We start from the raw sequence: 22,489 nt of genomic DNA, 5'->3' as shown, positions 1-22,489 counted from the left end.
ATAATATTATATCAATACGCTCGCTACACTCGCCTCTCCAAGCTTTAGTTAGGGAATCCAGGATTGATTGTGAAAGAATCCTATCATTCTGAAAGAACCCAGTAACTATGAAAAAAAATTGTGATTTGAAAAGAATCCTTCCTATGAAAGAATTACGAATTAATAATAGAATCCCGTGACTATAAAATAATCCTGAATCTTTTCACTACTTCACACATAGGGACCCAGTAATGAAACACATAATGTTAGTATACATGTAGTTGTTTATTATTCATACTGCGTGTGTGTGTGTGTGCCCCCCCCATCACGCGAGGTAGCTGTACGTGTCCTTCTCGCCCTCAGTGCGCTCCAGGTACTCCTTCTCTATCAGGATGTCGATGCATTTCTGCGGATAAAGAGGCTTTGGGTTAGATTTTTTTTCTTAAATTTGTGGAAGGCTGTGAGTCTCTGGGGGACGCAAATGCCCAGTAATTGACACATACGGGCTGATGATGATGATAATGATTCTATATCTCTGAATGCGTCTATTGGCTTATCTACTTTGGGCTGGTTTTTTATCCCTAGTTAACTCAACCATTGGTCAATATCACGTGTCAAACACAGGCATGAGCTACATTAATTATGTTGCATTTAAACTAATCGTTACGATTTTGACCAATACTTAAGTTACCAGTTAAGTGCCCAGCGGCCCCAGCGCGTGAAAACTACGCTTGCATTTATCTTTATGAAGCAATGAAAAAGATTGGAAAAGCACTGTTGCTGCCATCATCAATTATACTAGTGACTGCCTGATGATCATGCTGAACACACTCACCTTGATGACCTGGACCCTGGGCTTGAACCGCGACGACAGCTGGTTGAGCACCTCCACCACCAGGTGCTGGTGCTTCAACGTCTTGCGCGTCTTCATGATTCTCACGATCGCCGCCTGGAGGAGAAAACAAAACATTTGTTAGATGGATAGATATATATTTTTTGTACATAAAAACAAGACGCGATTATAGAACTTATTCTAACACAAAGGTACATCAGGCGTTCTTATTACTAAAAGCAATTTCTACCAGACAATCTTCATTAATCTGTTTTCTTATTGTAAAGTTGGAAATGTTGGAATACAGTCTAAAAACGCTAACTTTGAAAACAAGTAAGTATCTAGTGTTGAGCCCAAAAAAGGCCATTCCTCGTTCTTGGGGAGTATATCACTCCATGGCTTCTTAACTTGTATTCTGCATTTGTCTAGTCCACCAATATCAAAACTAATTAAAAATTGCCGGCCATTTGTACAAATGAGAGCAACTTCCAATAGGGTGAAGACTTTTGGCCCACCTTGTATTATGAATGTAATTTCTGACACTGGCGGTGAAAGTTTTAATTTTCTTCATTCATTTTCTAAAAATCTCCCATTTTACCGGTGCAAAGTTTCAAAATTCAAGTTTAAAACCTGAAGTATTTTCCTCCGTCCTTACCCCCCAGACAATAAGGTGCAAACCCACCTGTATGAGCATCTTCCGGTCCTCCTCGATGTGCTTGTGCGTGGTCTCCTGCTCCGCCTTCAGCTCCGTCTTGAGCGGGATGTTGATGTTGACGCGCAACTTCTTACTGTAGGGAGAAGGGGATAGGGTTTAGTTTAGGTTGGAGATAATGATGCTATAAAAAATGGGTTTATAAAAGTAAAATTGTAAGCCAAAAAAAAATTTATTCACAAAAACCTATGGGTTTTTCAAACAAGTTGGGCTTGATTTGATGAATGACTGAAGGATTGAGTGAATGAATGTACAATTAAGTGCTTGAACTCACTTATCGATACCTCACTTTAGAACGTAAGAAATGTTTGACGAAAATCCAAAGGGTAGTTCTATAACTATAAATTGAGGCTGGTGACCGAATGAACTTGTTGCGGACAGCGAGCTATCTATCCTGCTCGCACGCACAGCGCTCCCTCGCACCCACGCACGGCGCGCTTGACCAATGAGCGCGCCTCTCCCGAGTCGAGAACAATGGAGGCCTATTGGCCTCAGGTATAAATACAGGCCCATTTTCCCTGTATTGTCAGTCTTAGCCTCGCTTCGACTCGGAATTCTGCTCAGCGCAAGCTAGCAGTTTTCACCTCCGCCGACCGCAAGGAAGGCACCCAAAAGGGTCGAACCCCCGCGTTCCCCTTTTCCGCACATGGCTGCGTGACTCCGACCGCAAGGAAGGAATCCCGACGAAGGCGAATCTTTGATTCCCTGAGTCACCCCGCCGAAGTCCGAGCCAGGGAGCAGACTTCGCGCGGGAGGTAGCATCCGCTACTCCAGACACCCGTCTGGCCCAGCAGCGACACCCGTCGCTGCTACCGCGTCGCCCGTCGCCTCCACCGTGACGCCCGCTGCGGGTCGAGCCGGTAACCACCGCCGCTCCCCGCAGACCACCGTCCAGACACCCGTCTGGCCCAGCAGCGACGCCCGTCGCTGCTACCGCGACGCCCGTCGCCTCCACCGTGACGCCCGCTGCGGGTCGAGCCGGTAACCACCGCCGCTCCCCGCAGCCCCTCTCCAGACACCCGTCTGGCCCAGCAGCGACGCCCGTTGTTGCTACCGCGACACCCGTCGCTCGTCGTTGACATTCACGACGCCCGTGGCCCCGACGCCACGCCCGTGGCCCCGACGCCGCTGCTGCGGGTCGAGCCGGTAACCACCGCCGCTCCCCGCAGCCCTCACGAATCCACGATACGGGTCGAGCCGGCATCCTGCCCTCCCCGTGACACCAGTATAGAGATCAGTGACAAAGTGAAAGTGATTACAAACAGTGATATGGACACCCGTCCTTCAGTGAACCTTTTACGCCTGTGCCTTTATGTATTTGTGTTAACCTTTGTGTTCCGTGTGATTGTGTAAATAAATTCCTCTTGTTGAGGAGAGTAGAATCGAAACGGTATTTTATTCACCGCTCAGTCCACTTGCTGTCCTCAACAGTTTGGTCCTTCGAGCCGGATCCGTTTCCTAACGGATCAGTGATACCAGTGTTGTGCAATGTTGCTGACGTGCTCCACGCCGTCAGCCATCCCGTTTCCCGCGGCGCCGCTATCCAGCGCGCGCCGCGCCACCGCATCCGCGGCGCTGCCGTCCGGCACGCGCCGCCTCGCCGCGCCCGCGGCCACATTGCCCCTCGCCGGGCCGTCTGACGCGCCGACCTACCGCCCTATGGTAGTCGGTCGCGAGACGGAGCCGCGAGGGACCTCCATCGCCGACTCAGAGCGATCCTCGATTTCCCTGCGCATCCGCCAGGTTCAGCTGAAGGCTGAAGAGCAGCTCGCCAAGCTTGCGCGAGCTAAGCTGCAAATCAACAAACAGTTGATCGAGCTAGAAGAGGCTCACATGCGACGCCGCCTTGCTTATGAAAGCGAGTCAACCTACGAAGATGAACCAATATACGGCCACGCCACGGCCGTACCGATGAGTCATCCGACTTCATCTTTCTCCGAACGTCGAAGCCTCGACGCTCATCCACATGCCGCCATCCCGGCGCCTATGTCCCATGGCGGGCAGACCACCCTGCCCCGAGAGACACTGTCATGTTGGCAGAGAGAAAACGAAGCCCAGCTCCGCTGCAGTGAGCTAGAGGCCCAGCCCCGCTACACTGAGCATGACGAATACTGTGCTGAGATCTGCTATGAAACAGATTTCCCAAGCAAGCAAAGTGACGTGCATACCGTCGACCGACGGCATTCCTTTTCTGTTCGTCAGTGTAGTGACAGTGAAATTTACTGCTATATCAGTGAAAATGAAGATTATGAAAGTGAACATGTGAGTGACTATGTGTCACCTGTGTGCTGCGGCACAGTCACGGGCTACCTGGAACCGGTTTCACCCTCCGACGGTAGAACCGCCGCAGGCCCAGACTACCTGAAACCTGTTCCGCCCGCCGACGACCGAACCGCCGCCAACCATGTGAGTCACCCATTGACTACCTGGAACGAGTACCCTTCACACTCCGCCATAAACACCGCTACAGTGATAAAAGTGTCTTTCAATGAATGTGTTGCGAGTGTTGACATAGTGCCAGACAATGAGTGTGCTATAGTGTATTCCATTCCGTCTCTACTGGATAGAGACCCGCCCGACCAGGCCGACACCGCCACCTGTGATAGTGTGTGCAGTGAAAGTGAAAAAGTGCCAGTGTATGTGTGCCACAACTCCAACCGCTGTGATGATGACACATACATCGAGGTCGTCAGTCCTGACGCCACGCCCGAGGCACGAGACCCGGCCGTCCATCCAAATGACGGCCATACTATTAACGATGCGGTGAGTCAACCTCTGCCCATTTTCCAACAACGGTGTGACGCTGACGCTCACTATGAGCGCCACGACGCCGCCGCTGTTTCTAAGTGGGACACATCCGTCCCTCCGATCGACGGCCAACCCACGGCTGTCTTGCTGAGTCAGCGTCCGCTGACTCCACCGTTTCCCGAGCGCCGAATCCCCGACGCTCGCCACATGCATGTCAACCCTGAAAGTGTACCTGAGCGAGACACACCCGTCCCGTCGATGGACGGCCAACTCACGGCTGTCTCGCTGAGTCAGCGTCCGCTGACTCCACCATTTCCCGAGCGCCGAAACCTCGACGCTCGGGGTGAGCGCCTTGACACTGGCGCTGTTCCTGCGTGGGACATGACCGTCCTGCAGCCTGATGACCATTCCACGATCATCTTGCTGAGTCAGCAACCGCTGACAGCACCGTATCCTGAGCGCCGAAGCCTCGACGCTAAGCTTACTACTCCTGTCCTCGTGTGTCGAGTACCCGACACACGATACCATGCCGACACACACAATGTTGGCCGTGACGTCTCCACACATGAGATGCACGTCAAGACCGACGCTGCCTTCCAATGGACGAAGTCATCCACTTCCCCGTACACCCCCGCCGCTGCCGCAATCCTGCCGCAGCCCGCGGATTCCGTCTCTGTGCCGCTACCAGCTGTCCAGCCACCAGCACGAGATGACTCCGCACAGCCACGTGAGTTGACTACGGGGGGAGCCCTTCTTTCCCCGTCGTGTGTTATTCCGCTGCGTCATCTTCCCGCTGCTGCCACTGAGCGCGGGACCTCCGATGACGTGGCCCCACCAACAGTAGCGAGCCGAACCGCGCCGCTACTCTCCGCTGCACGTCATTCCCCAAGGCGCTGCCCTTTCCCTGCTGCTTCAACCCAGCGCGGGGCCTCCACTGACACAAGAGTGTCACCACCAGCGAAGACAGTGAGGCAGCCCGCTTCACTGAATTCCTCCAAAGGCCGCACCCCGCGGCACCATCCCGCTGCTACATCCAGCAGCCGAGCCACGACCGCCCCGAGACGTCCACTCGTCGAGACGTGGATCCACGACGGGGGGAGCCCCTCCTCGTCGAGTCTTGGCCACCAACCTGGACACGCAACACGCGGTCCCACTGGCCACCCCAGGCCAGCTCCAACTACATCACCGGGTACAGCCACGCCGCTGAAGCCCGCTCGGCGCCCGACGCTTGTCGTTGACAATCACGACATCCGTTGCTCCGTGCCGCGCCGCCCCGCTGCTATGAAACAGCGCGGGGACTCCACTGGCCACTCCAGCCCAACCCCAGCTACATCAGCGGGTACAACTACGCTGCTGATGCCCACTTGGCGCCGCTCCCTGCTGCGCCAGCCCGCTGCTACGAATCAGCGCGGGCACTCCAATGGCTACATGCAGCCAACGACGGGGGTATCATCCGACCCTGCGCCGCAGGCGTCCCGAGTGCGCCGCCGTCGACCGCAACGTCCCGCTGCTACACAGCGCGGGATCTCCACTGGACGCACGCCACAAGTTCCAGTTGCACCAGCAAGCAAGCCTGCTACGCTGGTGTTCACCGCACGCGTTTCCTCACCGTGCCACCGCATCCCCGCTGCTTTGACCCAGCGCGGGGTCTCCACTACAACCGCACGTCATCCTTCGACGTGCATCCACCATCCACCCGCTGCTACCATACAGCGCGGGATCTCCACTGCAGTGACAAAGGCGGGAGACCTCCAGCCTATGTCTGCCACTCTGCCGCACCATTCCGCCGCAGAACTCGCACGACGATCCCTCGCCGTGTCACGAGTCGTCGACGGGGGGAGCCTCCCCTCAAGCTCCGATCGAGACCACCCCGGCCGCCGAGGCCGCCGAGGTCACCGAGGTCGAAGAGGTCGCCGAGACCACAACCCTGAGTCCGCATCCAGCGGACCTGCTGGCCACTCCCAGTCATCCAAAGGATCAGCAAGTAAGCCTACTCCGCTGACGACCACAGAGCGCCGATCGCCATCGCGCCGCCACCCCGTAGCTTACAGACAGCACGGGGTCTCCAAGGACTGCATCCAAGCAGCCCCACTGACACCAGCCGTACTGAGGCCCACTGCGCGCTCCCGAACGCGCCGTCCTGCTGCCTCCATGAGCAGCCTCGCCGCCACCACGTCAAGACGACCCTTTGCACGAGTCGTCGACGGGGGGAGCCCTCCCTCTTCCACCGGTGGCCGCTTCATCGAGTCTGGACCCACACGACCCACAGGCTACCAACAGCCTTCCATGAAGAAAGCGTGCAAGCCTGCACCGCTACACCCTTCGTGCCGCCCCACGTGGCATCACCCCGCTGCTTCCTCACAGCGCGGGGACTCCGCTGACTACCCTCCGTCAGCACCTGTGAGCGAACCAATTGTGCTCGTTTGGCACCGCACCCCGCCGTGCCACCCCACCGCTATGAAACAGCGTGGGGACTCTCCTGGCTGCAGACAGCCATCACCTGGGACACCAGCGTCCCATCCTAAGCGCCCCCAGCCGCGCAAGACCCGTCCAGGCGCACATCCCGTGCGCCATGAGACTCCAACTGGCGCCCTGCTAGTTACCACACCGCTCGCAACCGCTGAGCGCCGCACCCCGCGGCACCGTCCCACTGTGCACCCCGTACAGTGTGGGACTTCCACTGGCTGCCCCCAGCCAGCACCGAGGCCTGTCAGCAAGACCGCTGCGATGGCACTCCATGCGCACTGCCCCTTGCCGTGCTGCAACTTTCCTGCGCGCTGCCCTTCGCCGAGCCGCAATTTCCCCGCTGCATTTACACAGCGCGGGGTCTCCATTGGCTCGACCGAGCCAACTCCAGAGCCGACGTCTACGAAGCCTGTGCCACTGACGATCAGTGCGCGCGGCTCCCCGTCACGCTACCCCGCTGCTCTGAGCCAGCGCGGGGTCTCCGCTGCAACCGCAGCCTTTCCCGGGCTTCCGCCGACTGCAACCAGCTGCCCAGCTATGGTGCAGAGACCGCCACCGAGGTGGCCCCGACGCGGCTGCGTTACTCGCTTCAGGAAGAACCAGCCAAGAACGGAAGCTTCATCGAGCCCATTGACGCCCACACCGGTCGTCAATCCAGAAGGGCTATCCACACCACCCCCAGCCGCACCAAGAATGCGGCAGACAGCATCTACCCTGGACAAGGAGTCCAAACCGGACGAATAGTTCCTCGCTGTCCTCCAAAGAAGGCTCATTTCATATACGCCGGGGGGAGACTGTTGCGGACAGCGAGCTATCTATCCTGCTCGCACGCACAGCGCTCCCTCGCACCCACGCACGGCGCGCTTGACCAATGAGCGCGCCTCTCCCGAGTCGAGAACAATGGAGGCCTATTGGCGACGACCGTCGCTCAGTGCTACAAACTGTTGAGGACAGCAAGTGGACTGAGCGGTGAATAAAATACCGTTTCGATTCTACTCTCCTCAACAAGAGGAATTTATTTACACAATCACACGGAACACAAAGGTTAACACAAATACATAAAGGCACAGGCGTAAAAGGTTCACTGAAGGACGGGTGTCCATATCACTGTTTGTAATCACTTTCACTTTGTCACTGATCTCTATACTGGTGTCACGGGGAGGGCAGGATGCCGGCTCGACCCGTATCGTGGATTCGTGAGGGCTGCGGGGAGCGGCGGTGGTTACCGGCTCGACCCGCAGCAGCGGCGTCGGGGCCACGGGCGTGGCGTCGGGGCCACGGGCGTCGTGAATGTCAACGACGAGCGACGGGTGTCGCGGTAGCAACAACGGGCGTCGCTGCTGGGCCAGACGGGTGTCTGGAGAGGGGCTGCGGGGAGCGGCGGTGGTTACCGGCTCGACCCGCAGCGGGCGTCACGGTGGAGGCGACGGGCGTCGCGGTAGCAGCGACGGGCGTCGCTGCTGGGCCAGACGGGTGTCTGGACGGTGGTCTGCGGGGAGCGGCGGTGGTTACCGGCTCGACCCGCAGCGGGCGTCACGGTGGAGGCGACGGGCGACGCGGTAGCAGCGACGGGCGTCGCTGCTGGGCCAGACGGGTGTCTGGAGTAGCGGATGCTACCTCCCGCGCGAAGTCTGCTCCCTGGCTCGGACTTCGGCGGGGTGACTCAGGGAATCAAAGATTCGCCTTCGTCGGGATTCCTTCCTTGCGGTCGGAGTCACGCAGCCATGTGCGGAAAAGGGGAACGCGGGGGTTCGACCCTTTTGGGTGCCTTCCTTGCGGTCGGCGGAGGTGAAAACTGCTAGCTTGCGCTGAGCAGAATTCCGAGTCGAAGCGAGGCTAAGACTGACAATACAGGGAAAATGGGCCTGTATTTATACCTGAGGCCAATAGGCCTCCATTGTTCTCGACTCGGGAGAGGCGCGCTCATTGGTCAAGCGCGCCGTGCGTGGGTGCGAGGGAGCGCTGTGCGTGCGAGCAGGATAGATAGCTCGCTGTCCGCAACAGAACTAATGAATGAACGATCTCACTTGTCGTATAGGAAGCATTATAGCTTTCGGTATTTTCGCTAAAGGAAATAGTGGTTAAGAAATCAATGAACAAACGTCGAATATGATCACGATGTGTCAATCATTTACTAATAATTAATAAATCACCAAAAATAGCTGGTGATATGCTTGTGAATGAATGAACGAATGAATGAATGAAGCAACTCACTTCTTATATCCTACGTAGAGGTCGATGACGGAGGCCTCGGTCAGCTCCGTCTCGTCGTCGGAGCACACCAGCAGTTTAGCCTTCAGTAAGATTTGTAGCACCTGTGAAAAGTATTAAAATTCATTAATTAAAAGGAAAAAAAACAGAAAAGATATTTTTTTGTTAGGGTTTTTGGGAGATATTTCAAGAGGAAAAATCTCAAAAATATAATAAAGCGTTAAAAATACGAAGCATATCCTTATTTTTTGCCAAAAAGGAGGCGCCAGGTATAATCCCAAAATTTCTTATAACGGGTATCAACGACACGGTCAGACACAAGCCAAACACATATGCTCACAACACAGATGTTTGTCTTGGGCGCGATTCGATTCGAACCCACGGCCCCAAGTTGTTTCACTACCGCCTTAGCACAAGGGCCTATGTCCAGTGCCACAGGGGCCTATGTCCAGTGCTACGGGGGCCTATGTCCAGTGGAGATGCGCCTACCTGCACCAGCAGCTCTCCCTTGATCGCCGTGTGGTGCTCCAGCTGCCTGAGAGTCCAGGAGGTGTTGTCGTTGCATGCAGTAGCTACAGGGGCCTATGTCCAGTGCCACCGGAGCCTATGTCCAGTGGAGATGCGCCTACCTGCACCAGCAGCTCGCCCTTGATCGCCGTGTGGTGCTCCAGCTGCCTGAGAGTGTTGTCGTTGTATGCAGTAGCTACAGGGGTCTATGTCCGTTGCTACAGGGGCCTATGTCCAGTGGAGATGCTCAAAGTCCAGGAGGTATTGTCGTTGTATGCAGTAGCTACAGGGGCCTATGTCCAGTGGAGATGCGCCTACCTGCACCAGCAGCTCTCCCTTGATCGCCGTGTGGTGTTCCAGCTGCCTGAGAGTCCACGAGGTGTTGTCGTTGTATGCAGTAGCTACAGGGGCCTATGTCTATTGCTACAGGGGCCTATGTCTATTGCTACAGGGGCCTATGTCTATTGCTACAGGGGCCTATGTCCTGCGCTACCGGAGCCTATATCCAGTGGAGATGCGCCTACCTGCACCAGCAGCTCTCCCTTGATCGCCGTGTGGTGTTCCAGCTGCCTGAGAGTCCACGAGGTGTTGTCGTTGTATGCAGTAGCTACAGGGGCCTATGTCTATTGCTACAGGGGCCTATGTCCTGCGCTACCGGAGCCTATGTCCAGTGGAGATGCGCCTACCTGCACTAGCAGTTCTCCCTTGTGTTGTGCTACAGTCGCCTCCGGGTCCAGTGTCGTGGTTGTATGCAGTAGCTACAGGGGCCTACATTCAGTGCCACAGGGGCCTATGTCCAGTGCTACAGGGGCCTATGTTCAGTGCTACAGCGGCCTATGTCCAGTGCTACAGGGGCCTATGTCCAGTGGAGATGCGCCTACCTGCACCAGCAGCTCGCCCTTGATCGCCGTGTGGTGCTCCAGCTGCCTGAGAGTCCAGGATGTGTTGTCGTTGTACTGGAGAAGGACTGCCATCTGGAATGTGCTCGCTTGTAGGGTGTATCTGTAAGGGAGAATACGGTTGTTATTCAAACATTCAGAATAAGAAGGGTATGTAATAAAAAAGGAAAATAGACTTAAATGTTAAAAGGATGAAAAAAGTTTTATCTGATGATCAAAAACAGAGGATATAGGAATAAGTACCTACTGTTTTGTCTTCATTGCATAGACGTGGCTTTGAATGATTGAATCAATGAAAACTTGGTTACCTATATTGCCGCACCCCTCATCTTTTGAATTTTTTTTGTTTTCATACAGAAATCTACAAGTATCGTTTATACTATCTATGTTTCTGAATCTCCAAGTCCAAGAGTGTTGATTGATATCTAGACTGCGTTCCCAGTAGATAAACTGTTCACCGCCGACTGAGCTAGCGACCTATCAGTTTAGCATGCACACAGTTTGCTAGTTTTGCTCCCACTCTAAGCAATTTGCGACTTTACGCGCGCCTAGTAACCAGCTCTCTCTTATGTGGTATATATCTCCTACAGCATAATATTGCCTACTGCTTTGTCTTTTTATTTACCTTCTTTAGTGGGAGTAGAGTCTACTATAACTCGGTAACATACAAACGCGGCATAATCGGGTCTAATATCCGAATTTGGACATCCAAATTGTTTTTTTTTTGTGATATCGCAATTATTTATTTATTTTATTTATTTATCCTTTTATTGCACAATATACAAATGTAATTATGTACAATCAGGTGGACAATTACTAATCTGGGTTTGTAGCTTTCGCTCAGTCATTTATCTAGTCTATGGTTAATATTACCTGTTCTTGAAGCAGTTGGTGAGCAGCTCGCCCTTGCTCATGTTGTAGAGCCAGTTGAGCTTGCGCCCCGAGTGCTGCGACGAGTAGAACCATCTCACACGGATGTCACACCTTACCAGGATGTAGGAATATAGCGATTGTATCTATACTGCCATCTATTGGGCGATTTCGGTACCACTGTCTTTTAATTCACTAGAATAGTAGTAGGATTAGAGCGCACGAAATCGAATGCTATAGATATATATACATCTGACTGCGATATAAGCATCTAAAGATTGTATACATCGGCGATCGGAAATTCGTGTGCGTATCTCGTTTAGCTGCGGCGTTGGGAAATTGGTGTGCGTATCTCGTTTAGCTGCCATCTAGTGGTCGATTTTGGTACTATTTTGTTTTTTTTCCTCCAAATTACCTGTTCTTGAAGCAGTTAGTGAGCAGCTCGCCCTTGCTCATGTTGTAGAGCCAGTTGAGCTTGCGCCCCGAGTGCTGCGACGAGTAGAACGTGCTGAAACGGTGGACCGAGCGCTCCAACTGTGAAGGAACACATAACATTGTTTAGTTGTATGGTGTTGATTAAGGGGTCTTTAAAAAAGGGTTTCGTAAGCTGAAATGAACGTGAGTTTCTCGTGACTTTGCTATGGATAGTAGAACCATTTTTTACAAATTAAAAAGTCGCAATAGTGGTTTAGAATGACGAGCTGAGTTACATTCTTTCGGCTTACCCTCAGACGTCTATTATACTAGACACCAAAAATGCACACATTTCTACGAAACCCACGCGTGCCGATTTTCGAACTATCAGTTCAAAACGGCCTTATCGCTCTTAGCGATAAGGCCGCTTATTGTTCATTGTTTCTAGTTTATAAGTATTGTCGGTATATCTTAATATTTGCATTGACCAATAAAGTTATAGTCTATTCTATTATATTCTTACTTCAGTGGGCAGCTGGAAGCACGAGCTCTGCTGGAAGGGCCACGAGCCCGACGACAGCACCTGGATGCTGAAGTCGATGTGCAGAGGCGCCTCGGACGACATGGATAGGTGTTTGCGGAAGTTCTCGTTCAGGTCCTTGGAGACGCCTATGTCCTGTGGAGGGGGGGTTTAGGGTTAACATTCTGCTCTAAAAGGGGGCGATGTTCCTTGTGTGCTTTTACCTTTATTTTTACCTGAGCAAGCCTATCCTGCCGTTAAAATTGGGTGCAGTTGTTAGGTGATAGGGAGGTTTTTGCACAAGTGCATTGTAACATAAAAGGAGTGACCGATTCTTAGATTGAGATCATTTTTAAAATGATCTAAATCTTTAAAAAGTTGCGGTAAAATCAAATGATTAGAATGACCAGTTGTGTTATCCCCTTTCAAATCAAACACAGTATGATCGTGTTGGAATGGTTGTGTCTGTAATTTGTAATGTTTTTTTTTATATTTATGTTGAAAAGCATTATTTATTGAGATAGTTTATAGAACGTACCTGGAACATCCTCTGCAGTTTGCTGGTGTATTCAAATCCGCACGCTTGTTTCAATTTCGAGATCATTGAGGCCTGGAAAAATTAATTTAAATCCAAAAATAAATAACAATAACATGTCATATTATTAAATCAAGTGCAGCTATAGCTAATAAGATTTACAAGCTGAAGTTTAGTGGCTCCGTTATATCTGCCGAAGATACGATAACCATTGGGAAAGAGAATTCAACAGTGTTCGACTGATAACAACAAGGCGAGGGATCGTGACCATAAAAGGATGCATTAGCTATTAGTTGCCATCGCGCATCATTGACTGCCCAAAGCGCGCCGAACAAGTGATAAACTCGAGGGGGCATCTGTCCCGAGCCCGGCATCATTAATAAAATGATTAATTTTTAATTCTATTTTTGTAGCCAAAAAAAAGTATTATATTTACCTCTGCGTCGTCGCTGGCAGACATGTGTTGCACCAGTCTCTTGGCCAGCATCTTGCTGTAGAACTTCTGGAACACGTCCTTGTCCTCTATGTACTTGAACACCACCATCTGTGAGAAGTAAATACATAAATCTATCTGAATGACCAAGACGATGGGTTTGTAATGCAGAGACTTCAAGAACACTTCGGGATCGAACCCGGGACCCTCGGCACAGTACCAGAGCCACTTACAACTGCGATATCCAGTCGCACATCATTAAATAAATTATACAAACTAAATTTATCTGTAGAGGAAAAACAACGGGGTAGTTAATACAGTTCGATTAGCGTAAGATGACCTTGGTGAGAGCTGCAAAGGAGAAATTTTTTGGTAGCTGTTCCACCGCCGACGAAGATCTATGAGCGATTATACCTTATCTATCAACGCATTGCTGTGTTACACAAAAAGGAGCCACTAAATCTATTAATGGCATTTTCTACGGACTCATTTATTCTGATCTTAATTCATGCGTTCACCTATTGACTCTTTCATTCCATCGCCAACATTTATTTGAAATTGTCTGTTTATCTTTGACTTTCTAAGGTGCTCTTTTGACATATTTTCCTTCTGTTTCATTAACTTACCACTTGGTTCAGCGTGTCCTCCAGTTCAGCTTCCTCAGGGTTCTTGCTGCTCTTCTTCAGCAGCAGGTCGCAGTACTTGGCGAGCAGCTCGGGACTCTTCGACGAAGAGTTGGCCGCCTTTGTCACTGAGTTGCCTGCGGAAAATTAAGGGAGTTGATTAGTGAATGAAAGAAACATTTGATAAAACACACGCTGTTAATATTTAAAATTGAACGCAACGTGGCATTCGTGAAACGCGCTTAAGCTCGTCCACGCGTATACTCTGCTCCTATGCATACGCGTTTATATCGGTTCAAATGCGTGTATTAAATACGCTCGTCGTCTGCAGGTTTAAAATATAACGTGTGCTATATTATGACCCTTAGACCGCTTCTGAACCGCACTGGACACAATTTAATATGAATTTGTATGCTACATACATACTAACACTGCTACCCCACGCTCAAACTACATGAACGGCTTCTGCTGAGCTGCAAGCGCAGTTATCATTGGCGGATCCACGATGAACAAAAGGCAGCGATAAACCGCGGTTCCCACCGGACCCGCCTGTGTAGCCTCACCCTTTACGCAAAGGTTCCATCTGACAACTGGTGACCCCGACGTGATAAAATACTAACTGTTAATAAATCTTCCGCAATCATTATTAGCTATTCGCAGTTTCCATCGTGATCGTGGCGGTTTCGATGATTATAGCTCAATTTACATCACCCTTTGCGGCTAATTTCGTTGTTATCTATTTTCTCATAGTACCTAGGTCCGTATTTATACGTACTGTTAATGAACCGGCCGCACGCCTTGTCGAGCGCGGCCACGAACCCGCTGTCGTTGTTGAACGCGAGCAGCACCAGCGCATTGTATTTCTTGTGCACTTCCAGTATCGTTGACACGTACATCTTCGGGTCCTGGGGGTGAGAAAAGGTAAAGGTTACGTCTCCGTGAAGTGATAGAAAATAGTGGAAACTTAGTTTAGGTTCAGCCGAAATACACACTATATAAACGTCGTTCTGTCTGTATAATTCGGCCGCTGAGACATTGCGTTTTTGAAATTCGAAATCATTTTGCTATTTGATAACTGCAAAGGAAAACTAACTTTACTTATCAAAAAAAAGCAAACGTCAAAAACGCATTCTGACCCCTTGGAATGAATTTTTACCGTGAACGTGAAGTAGAATTCAGCGAGTAATTTTGTATGAAAATATGAACAGCGCCCCTGGCGATCGGCAGAATAAAATTTTCCAACAAAATTCATCGAGTAATTTTACTTCACATTCACGATGAAAATTCATGCTAAGGGGTCAGTAGCAAGCCGAAGTGTAATAGAAATGTCGTGTCAATCATTACCTCATGTAATCTTTCCGTGTGTATCCGTTGCGATAAGTAAATAAACATTTCGGCAACCACCTGGTACCTATACTGACGGTGGTGCTAAGCGCGAGTTATTTTTAGCGCCATCTATCTGCATGAATAGCGCCACCTATCTGTATCAAGCTTGTAGTGATTGCCGATAGATGGCGCTATTAGACCGGCGAAGAAATGCCAAATAATCAACCCCACATTTCCTAAAATGTAAAGAGCTAAGGGAAGCGAGGCTATAAGTATTTGGTTTTACCAAATCTGTATTTCTTAAACGCTTGGCTTAAGGACGCATTTTCAAAAATCTTCTCTTCGATTTTAGGTATTGAGTCGTACTACTACATACGCACGGCTCTCACACACACAGTGGCATTATGCAAATTTATGAGTATACTAAAATAACTTGATCATTTTAGTATTTGGTTATATTTTCGTAAACTACAATCTATAATCAAAAGGTTCTTGTCTCTCGAGGGTCTGATGAGGAGCAGGAACATGGCGACTGGATCTCAATGATGGCAATAGCTAAGAACATCGAGGTTGGGCTCATTCATTTAGTCTCAGGGTGCTGGTTTCAGGTGCGGTCTGGTGAGGGTCTGATGAGGAGCAGGAACATGGCGACTGGATCTCAATGATGGCAATAGCTAGGTGTAGGTACATCGAGATTGGGCTCGTTCATTTAGTCTCAGGGTGCTGGTTTCAGGTGCGGTCTGGTGAGGGTCTGATGAGGAGCAGGAACATGGCGACTGGATCTCAATGATGGCAATAGCTAAGAACATCGAGATTGCGCTCATTCATTTAGTCTCAGGGTGCTGGTTTCAGGTGCGGTCTGGTGAGGGTCTGATGAGGAGCAGGAACATGGCGACTGGATCTCAATGATGGCAATAGCTAAGAACATCGAGATTGGACTCATTCATTTAGTCTCAGGGTGCTGGTTTCAGGTGCGGTCTGGTGAGGGTCTGATGAGGAGCAGGAACATGGCGACTGGATCTCAATGATGGCAATAGCTAGGTACATCGAGATTGGGCTCGTTCATTTAGTCTCAGAGTGCTGGTTTCAGGTGCGGTCTGGTGAGGGTCTGATGAGGAGCAGGAACATGGCGACTGGATCTCAATGACGGCAATATGTAGGAACATCGAGATTGGGCTGATTCATTTAGTCTCAGGGTGCTGGTTTCAGGTGCGGTCTGGTGAGGGTCTGATGAGGAGCAGGAACATGGCGACTGGATCTCAATGATGGCAATAGCTAAGAACATCGAGATTGGGCTCATTCATTTAGTCTCAGGGTGCTGGTTTCAGGTGCGGTCTGGTGAGAGTCTGATGAGGAGCAGGAACATGGCGACTGGATCTCAATGATGGCAATAGCTAAGAACATCGAGATTGGGCTCATTCATTTAGTCTCAGGGTGCTGGTTTCAGGTGCGGTCTGGTGAGGGTCTGATGAGGAGCAGGAACATGGCGACTGGATCTCAATGACGGCAATAGGTAGGAACATCGAGATTGGGCTCGTTCATTTAGTCTCAGGGTGCTGGTTTCAGGTGCGGTCTGGTGAGGGTCTGATGAGGAGCAGGAACATGGCGACTGGATCTCAATGACGGCAATAGGTAGGAACATCGAGATTGGGCTCGTTCATTTAGTCTCAGGGTGCTGGTTTCAGGTGCGGTCTGGTGAGGGTCTGATGAGGAGCAGGAACATGGCGACTGAATTGGGGCTCATTTGATATTTTTATTTTATTTTATTTTTAATATTTGGGTAATTAAATATGTAGGTAAAAATGAAAGAGTAGGTAACTTATGTTGCACAAGTTTCTACCTCTGGGTAAATTATTTAGGTAGTAAAGGGAGAGTTTACTACAGCTATAACTAACTCTAATCTATAACCAGCACTAAATCTAATCGCAAATAGAGCTACAGATGACTCAAATACAAATAGGGAGAATGAGATAAAACAAAAAAATATATAATAATCAGAGACATTTAATTATTAGTCATCAGAATATGTTCATGTGAATGCGATGAATGTTCCCTCAATGGCATATTTCTGTTGAACCTTGGATCGATTAATTCTGGAAGGAGGCAATTCTTGTAGAATCGAATTAAAGGTATTTCCATTTTCTCCTTCCAAAATTGGTCATCTTTGTTTATCAATTCATATTTGATGTTTCCAGGACCCAATAAATAAATCAATAGTTTTAAAAATAGTTACATAAATATATTTACATAAGATATTTCATAGCTAACTTTAGTAACAAAGTTCATCCGGAGGTTTTATTTTATTTGTTTCTCGGTTGTTCTCTTTTTAGTCGAAATTCTGAAAGAGTACAAAGAATATTAAATTTAATGCTACAGAAAATATTAAAACGTTGGTAAGTACTTAGGTATTTTAATTAAAAAATAGTAATATACGTTAGTGTCTCCAGATAAACAAAGTTGTTCCTGAATATCTATTTCATCAGACTGGGTGTTTTTTTGGTTACTCGAGATTATGACCCTGAAACATGAAAATGACTATTAGTTTTGATATAAATACAAGTAAATATGCCTATGTGGTATACTAGTGAATCGACACGTATGTTCTACGTATTTGCGCATTACGTCTATTTGCATTAATCATTTTTCGAGTTACTCCAAACTTCTTATACCGTCCCATCTTTAGTAAAATATTAGTAAAGAAAATGTCAAAAAGCAAGAAGGGTTCCAGCTAGTAGCAGTCTCCGAAGTCCATCATCATGTCACTTCAGTCAGTCCGGTGGGAAGTACTCATCACAAGAAACACTACGAGCCCAAACACGACATATCTACGTCTACAAACCTATGAGTTCCAGTAGCAGTCTCCGGAGTTCATCATCAGGTCAGTTCAGTCAGTCCGGTGGGAAGTACTCATCACAAGAAACACTACGAGCCCAAACACGACATATCTACGTCTACCCGCCTATGAGTTCCAGTAGCAGTCTCCGGAGTTCATCATCAGGTCAGTTCAGTCCGTCCGGTGGGAAGTACTCATCACAAGAAACACTACGAGCCCAAACACGACATATCTACGTCTACCCGCCTATGAGTTCCAGTAGCAGTCTCCGGAGTCCATCATCAGGTCAGTTCAGTCAGTCCGGTGGGAAGTACTCATCACAAGAAACACTACGAGCCCAAACACGACATATCTACGTCTACAAACCTATGAGTTCCAGTAGCAGTCTCCGGAGTTCATCATCAGGTCAGTTCAGTCAGTCCGGTGGGAAGTACTCATCACAAGAAACACTACGAGCCCAAACACGACATATCTACGTCTACCCGCCTATGAGTTCCAGTAGCAGTCTCCGGAGTTCATCATCAGGTCAGTTCAGTCAGTCCGGTGGGAAGTACTCATCACAAGAAACACTACGAGCCCAAACACGACATATCTACGTCTACCCGCCTATGAGTTCCAGTAGCCGTCTCCGGAGTTCATCATCTGGTCAGTAAAATAAAAATACACAACAATATCGAGTCGGGTAAAAAAAGTACAGAAACAGGTAGGTACTTACATTTTTCGTAATCAATGAAGATTCAAGTCTCAAGAGCAAGGAAATAACTATTCGTATCTGTACAGCGATGTTTTCACTTTGAGCGGCGGAGAAAAACCGACACAGGTCCACCCACAAAGGCGCCGTGGCGCAGACTGATTTGTTTTTTGAAAATTCATTGTAACAGTACGGGATAAGACAGTTGAAAAATAAACCCTATTACTTGCCGCTAAAGAATTACGAAGACCACGAAAATCGTGTTTTTTTTAAAGAGAACAGTTTATTTATTTTCTTAGTTTTGTATAGGATTTCGGACCCATAGAAACCCGTTTCGTAAAATAGAGTATATCAATTATAAGAACATATTTTTTTATAAACACTAAAATCTTATAATATCTGAGATTTGCGCACCTAAATACACCCTGTTTTCATTGTTTTCACGGGAGGAGGGTAAGGAAATTTGCTTTTACTGTATAAAAAACAGTGATTTCTCCAATTAAAAAAGCAGTTTCCAGTAATCATAATCATAATCATAATCATAATTTATTTCATTTTCATTTACAGAGGTACAGTATATAATATAAAAATTTAAATATTAATTAGGCTATATTGAATGTGGTCTGTATATACATTCTATTCGTCTCTGTTCCCTACACTAGGTAATCCTGTATTGTAGGGTCACAGCGGTTTACAATGGTGTGACAAGTAACAGTTAACTTTAATTATAAACTGAATTAACTTAAATTATGTTAACATCGATAACTTCTATCATAACATAGCTCTTTTAGGTAAGAGGTAAGTATGTTAAATTTGAATATAAACTTATCATGCGTTTTTTGTGCAAATACACTCATTCATTCATTAATATAATTTAAATAAAAATATGCAATTCAATTTTAGTAATAGACACAAAATTATAAATAATATTAAAAGAGAATAATTTAAATACATGCATTGTTGAGTGGAGAGTAACTATATTATGATTGTTTGCGTGCGTGTGTGCGTGTGTGTGTGTGTGTGTGTGTGTGTGTGTGTGTGTGTGTGTGTGTGTGTGTGTGTGTGTGTGTGTGTGTGTGTGTGTGTGTGAGTGTGTGTGTGTGTGTGAGTGAGAATGTTGTGTGTGTGTGTGTGTGTGTGTGTGTATGAGTGTGTGTGTGTGTGTGTGTGTGTGTGTACCTATGCGTGTATGGCTCGTGCTAGTAACTTGTTTTAAGGAATTCCTCTGTCTCTAGGTAGTTCTTTTCTGAAAGGAAGTTGTGGATTTGTTTGGCACAATGGGTACGTGTTAGATTTAATAGATTTAATGTTTTACTCAGTTGGTTGTAAATGAAAGGTCCTAGGAAGGAGTGTTTTTTTTGGGCAAAAACAGTGTGAGTCGATGGCATAATAAAGATACGATCTGTTCTTCTTTGAGTATTCATTTTAACTTTCATTTCATCAAGGTTAATGGTACAGTGTTGTTTTATTATTAAATGTTTTATATATAGTTGGCGAACTGATAACACTGAGCAGTCATTGTATAGTTGAGTTGTGGCGTAACGTCTGGGTTTAAAAAACATCACTTTTAGAAGGAGGCGCTGAGCGCGCTCCAGCGGGAGCATATGCGTCTGAGCTGCGGCACCCCATGCTGTGATCCAGTAGTCAAAGGCTTAGGCTATCTGTAGGTACCTAAATAAGTGGACATAATTCAACGAATTCAATCGTAAACTGCACCCGAAAACTACAGATTTCTCAGTATTGCGGGCGTTGACGAAAATGCGTTCTTAAGTTTTAGAAAATGCCGGTTTGGTTTGTTTTGTCTGGATTCTCTCGGTTATCCAGGTTTTAGGAAATGCGGGTTTGATGTGTTTGTTATCTCTTTGCTTGCCTCCTTAGGGTTTTTGGAAATGCCCGTTTTTATTTGTACTGCCTCTCTTTGCTCGGCTATTTAAATTTAAGAACAGTGAGTAAGTTTGCAAGGCCTCGCTTCGGTCGGCTTTTTATGATTTGGAAAGTGCCAGTTAACTTTGTATTGCCTCGCTTCGCTCAATTCTATAAGCTTCAGAGTAAACAGGATTGAGATGTATGGCCTCGCTTCGCTCGGAACTTTACACTTTAGGAAATCCCGGATAGGTTTACGCTACCTCGCTTCGCTCGGCACATTAGGTTTTAATAAATGCGGGGTTGGTGGGAATGGCCTCGCTTCGCTCGGCTCTTTAGGCTTTTGCGAAATGCCGATAAGGTTAGGCTTTAGAGAATACTGGGTTGAAGTGTTTGGCTCGCTCGGCTCTTTGCGGTTAATGGAATGCCGGTTAAGTTTTTATTGCCTCGCTTCTCGGCTCTCATGGTTTCAGGAAATGCGGGGTTGATTTATGTGGCCTCACTTCGCTCGGCTCTTTGTGATTTGGAAAGTGCCAGTTAAGTTTGTATTAGGATACACTTTAGGAAATCCCGGTTAGGTTTGCGCTGCCTGGCTTCGCTCGGCACTCTAGGTTTTAATAAATACGGTTGGTGGGAATGGCTTGAATGAATTTCACTCGGCTATCTGTAGGTTGTTACAACAAAAGTACTAGAGTAAGCCGAAAAGAGGTGACCCAGGAGTCAATCTACAAAAGTAGGTAAACTCACGGCGGGCGCTATCAGCAAAAATAGTGCCATTAATCGGAAATATTACTAGCTTGTAGTGAGTGCCGATAGATGGCGCTATTCACGACGGTACAGGGCGCACTTCCGCAGCTTGTGCGGAGTAAGTAAGTCTACAGAAGTGTCTACTCACGGCGGGCGCGGGCGCGCAGTGCGCGAGCGCGCTCAGCCCCTGCGCGTGGATGTGCTGCTCCAGCAGGCGCCGCAGCTCGCACAGCCCGTCGGGGATGCGCGCCACGAGCGCGTACATGCGCCCCAGGTCGGTGTTCTTCTCGCCGTCCAGGAGTTTCTGGTGGGTGGAGAAAAAGGTTTGTTAATAAAATAAGCGAAATAAAAAAGATCCCGACGAATTGAGAACCTCCTCCTTTTTTTGAAGTCGGTTAAAAAGGAGGATTTATACCAGGACAAACTGTACTCATGGACTACACATCTGTATGAATGTTTAATCAAAGGCTGCTTTGGGTCATGGCGCATTTTACCTCACACCGCTTAGCTAGCTTTCTATGATCTGGTGGTCAGGCAGCTTAAGGGTAGATTTATACTGAGACAAAGTCAAAGCGCTTCGAAGCAAAAAGCTACTGTGATGACGTAAAGACTTGAAAAGGCTTGTAATTTATTTACAAAGATAGGTCTCCGCTACAACATAAAAGCTATTCCGCCTGCCTAGTCCACGGCCAACCAAAATGTTGACTAGTAAAGACGCGCTAATAACAACACACCTGGAACTCCTGGTGGAAGATCTCCAGGTGCTTCTCTATGAGCACGCGGTCGCAGGTCTTGGCCAGCCGCTCCATGGTGGTCTCATTCATATACACCTGCACTCGCTTCCATCTATTCTACTTTAACTTATAGGCTATGGTTACCATTATTGACACATATCGAAGACATAACGTCTCGACGGCGTAAACAAAAACCCTTCGACTAAACTGCAGACGTTTTAGCATAGCATACTACAGGTCTTATAACAGCAACAGACCTGGAACTCCTGGTGGAAGATCTCCAGGTGCTTCTCTATGAGCACGCGGTCGCAGGTCTTGGCCAGCCGCTCCATGGTGGTCTCACTCATATACACCTGCACTCGCTTCTATATTTACTAATATACCCATTTTATATAATTATAACTACGTCTTAACTCCAGACGCATTAGCAGCTTCCAATATCCGCTGCATGGGTCCGTTATCGACGTAGCCAAACCTCACAATATCGCTATTCGTGGGACCTTTATCTACGTAGATAAACGTCACCGTCGATAAATACAGCGCTTT

At 48.4% G+C, this 22,489-nt stretch overlaps 1 protein-coding gene across 2 annotated transcripts in view; it reads right to left on the bottom strand.

The window, feature by feature from the left end:
• Window positions 1-243: 243 nt before the first annotated feature.
• LOC105384376 (cullin-1) overlaps window positions 244-22,489 on the bottom strand; it is a 42,374-nt gene continuing 20,128 nt past the window's right edge. For both annotated transcript variants that reach the window (XM_048629488.1, XM_048629517.1), the window contains exons 12-24: window positions 21,358-21,513; window positions 14,525-14,654; window positions 13,753-13,886; window positions 13,130-13,237; window positions 12,697-12,768; window positions 12,162-12,314; window positions 11,730-11,758; window positions 11,228-11,317; window positions 10,337-10,457; window positions 8,952-9,052; window positions 1,494-1,599; window positions 815-928; window positions 244-385 (exon numbers count right to left, since the gene is read on the bottom strand). In XM_048629488.1, the coding sequence (XP_048485445.1) occupies window positions 305-385; window positions 815-928; window positions 1,494-1,599; window positions 8,952-9,052; window positions 10,337-10,457; window positions 11,228-11,317; window positions 11,730-11,758; window positions 12,162-12,314; window positions 12,697-12,768; window positions 13,130-13,237; window positions 13,753-13,886; window positions 14,525-14,654; window positions 21,358-21,513 (1,395 nt within the window). In that variant the 3' untranslated portion in view covers window positions 244-304. The remainder of the gene's footprint in view (window positions 386-814; window positions 929-1,493; window positions 1,600-8,951; window positions 9,053-10,336; window positions 10,458-11,227; window positions 11,318-11,729; window positions 11,759-12,161; window positions 12,315-12,696; window positions 12,769-13,129; window positions 13,238-13,752; window positions 13,887-14,524; window positions 14,655-21,357; window positions 21,514-22,489) is intronic.

The sequence above is a fragment of the Plutella xylostella genome, chromosome 2, assembly GCF_932276165.1.
Source record: "Plutella xylostella chromosome 2, ilPluXylo3.1, whole genome shotgun sequence".
In the NCBI taxonomy this organism is placed as follows: Eukaryota; Metazoa; Arthropoda; class Insecta; order Lepidoptera; family Plutellidae; genus Plutella; species Plutella xylostella.
This window is presented reverse-complemented; position numbering and strand designations above follow the sequence as displayed.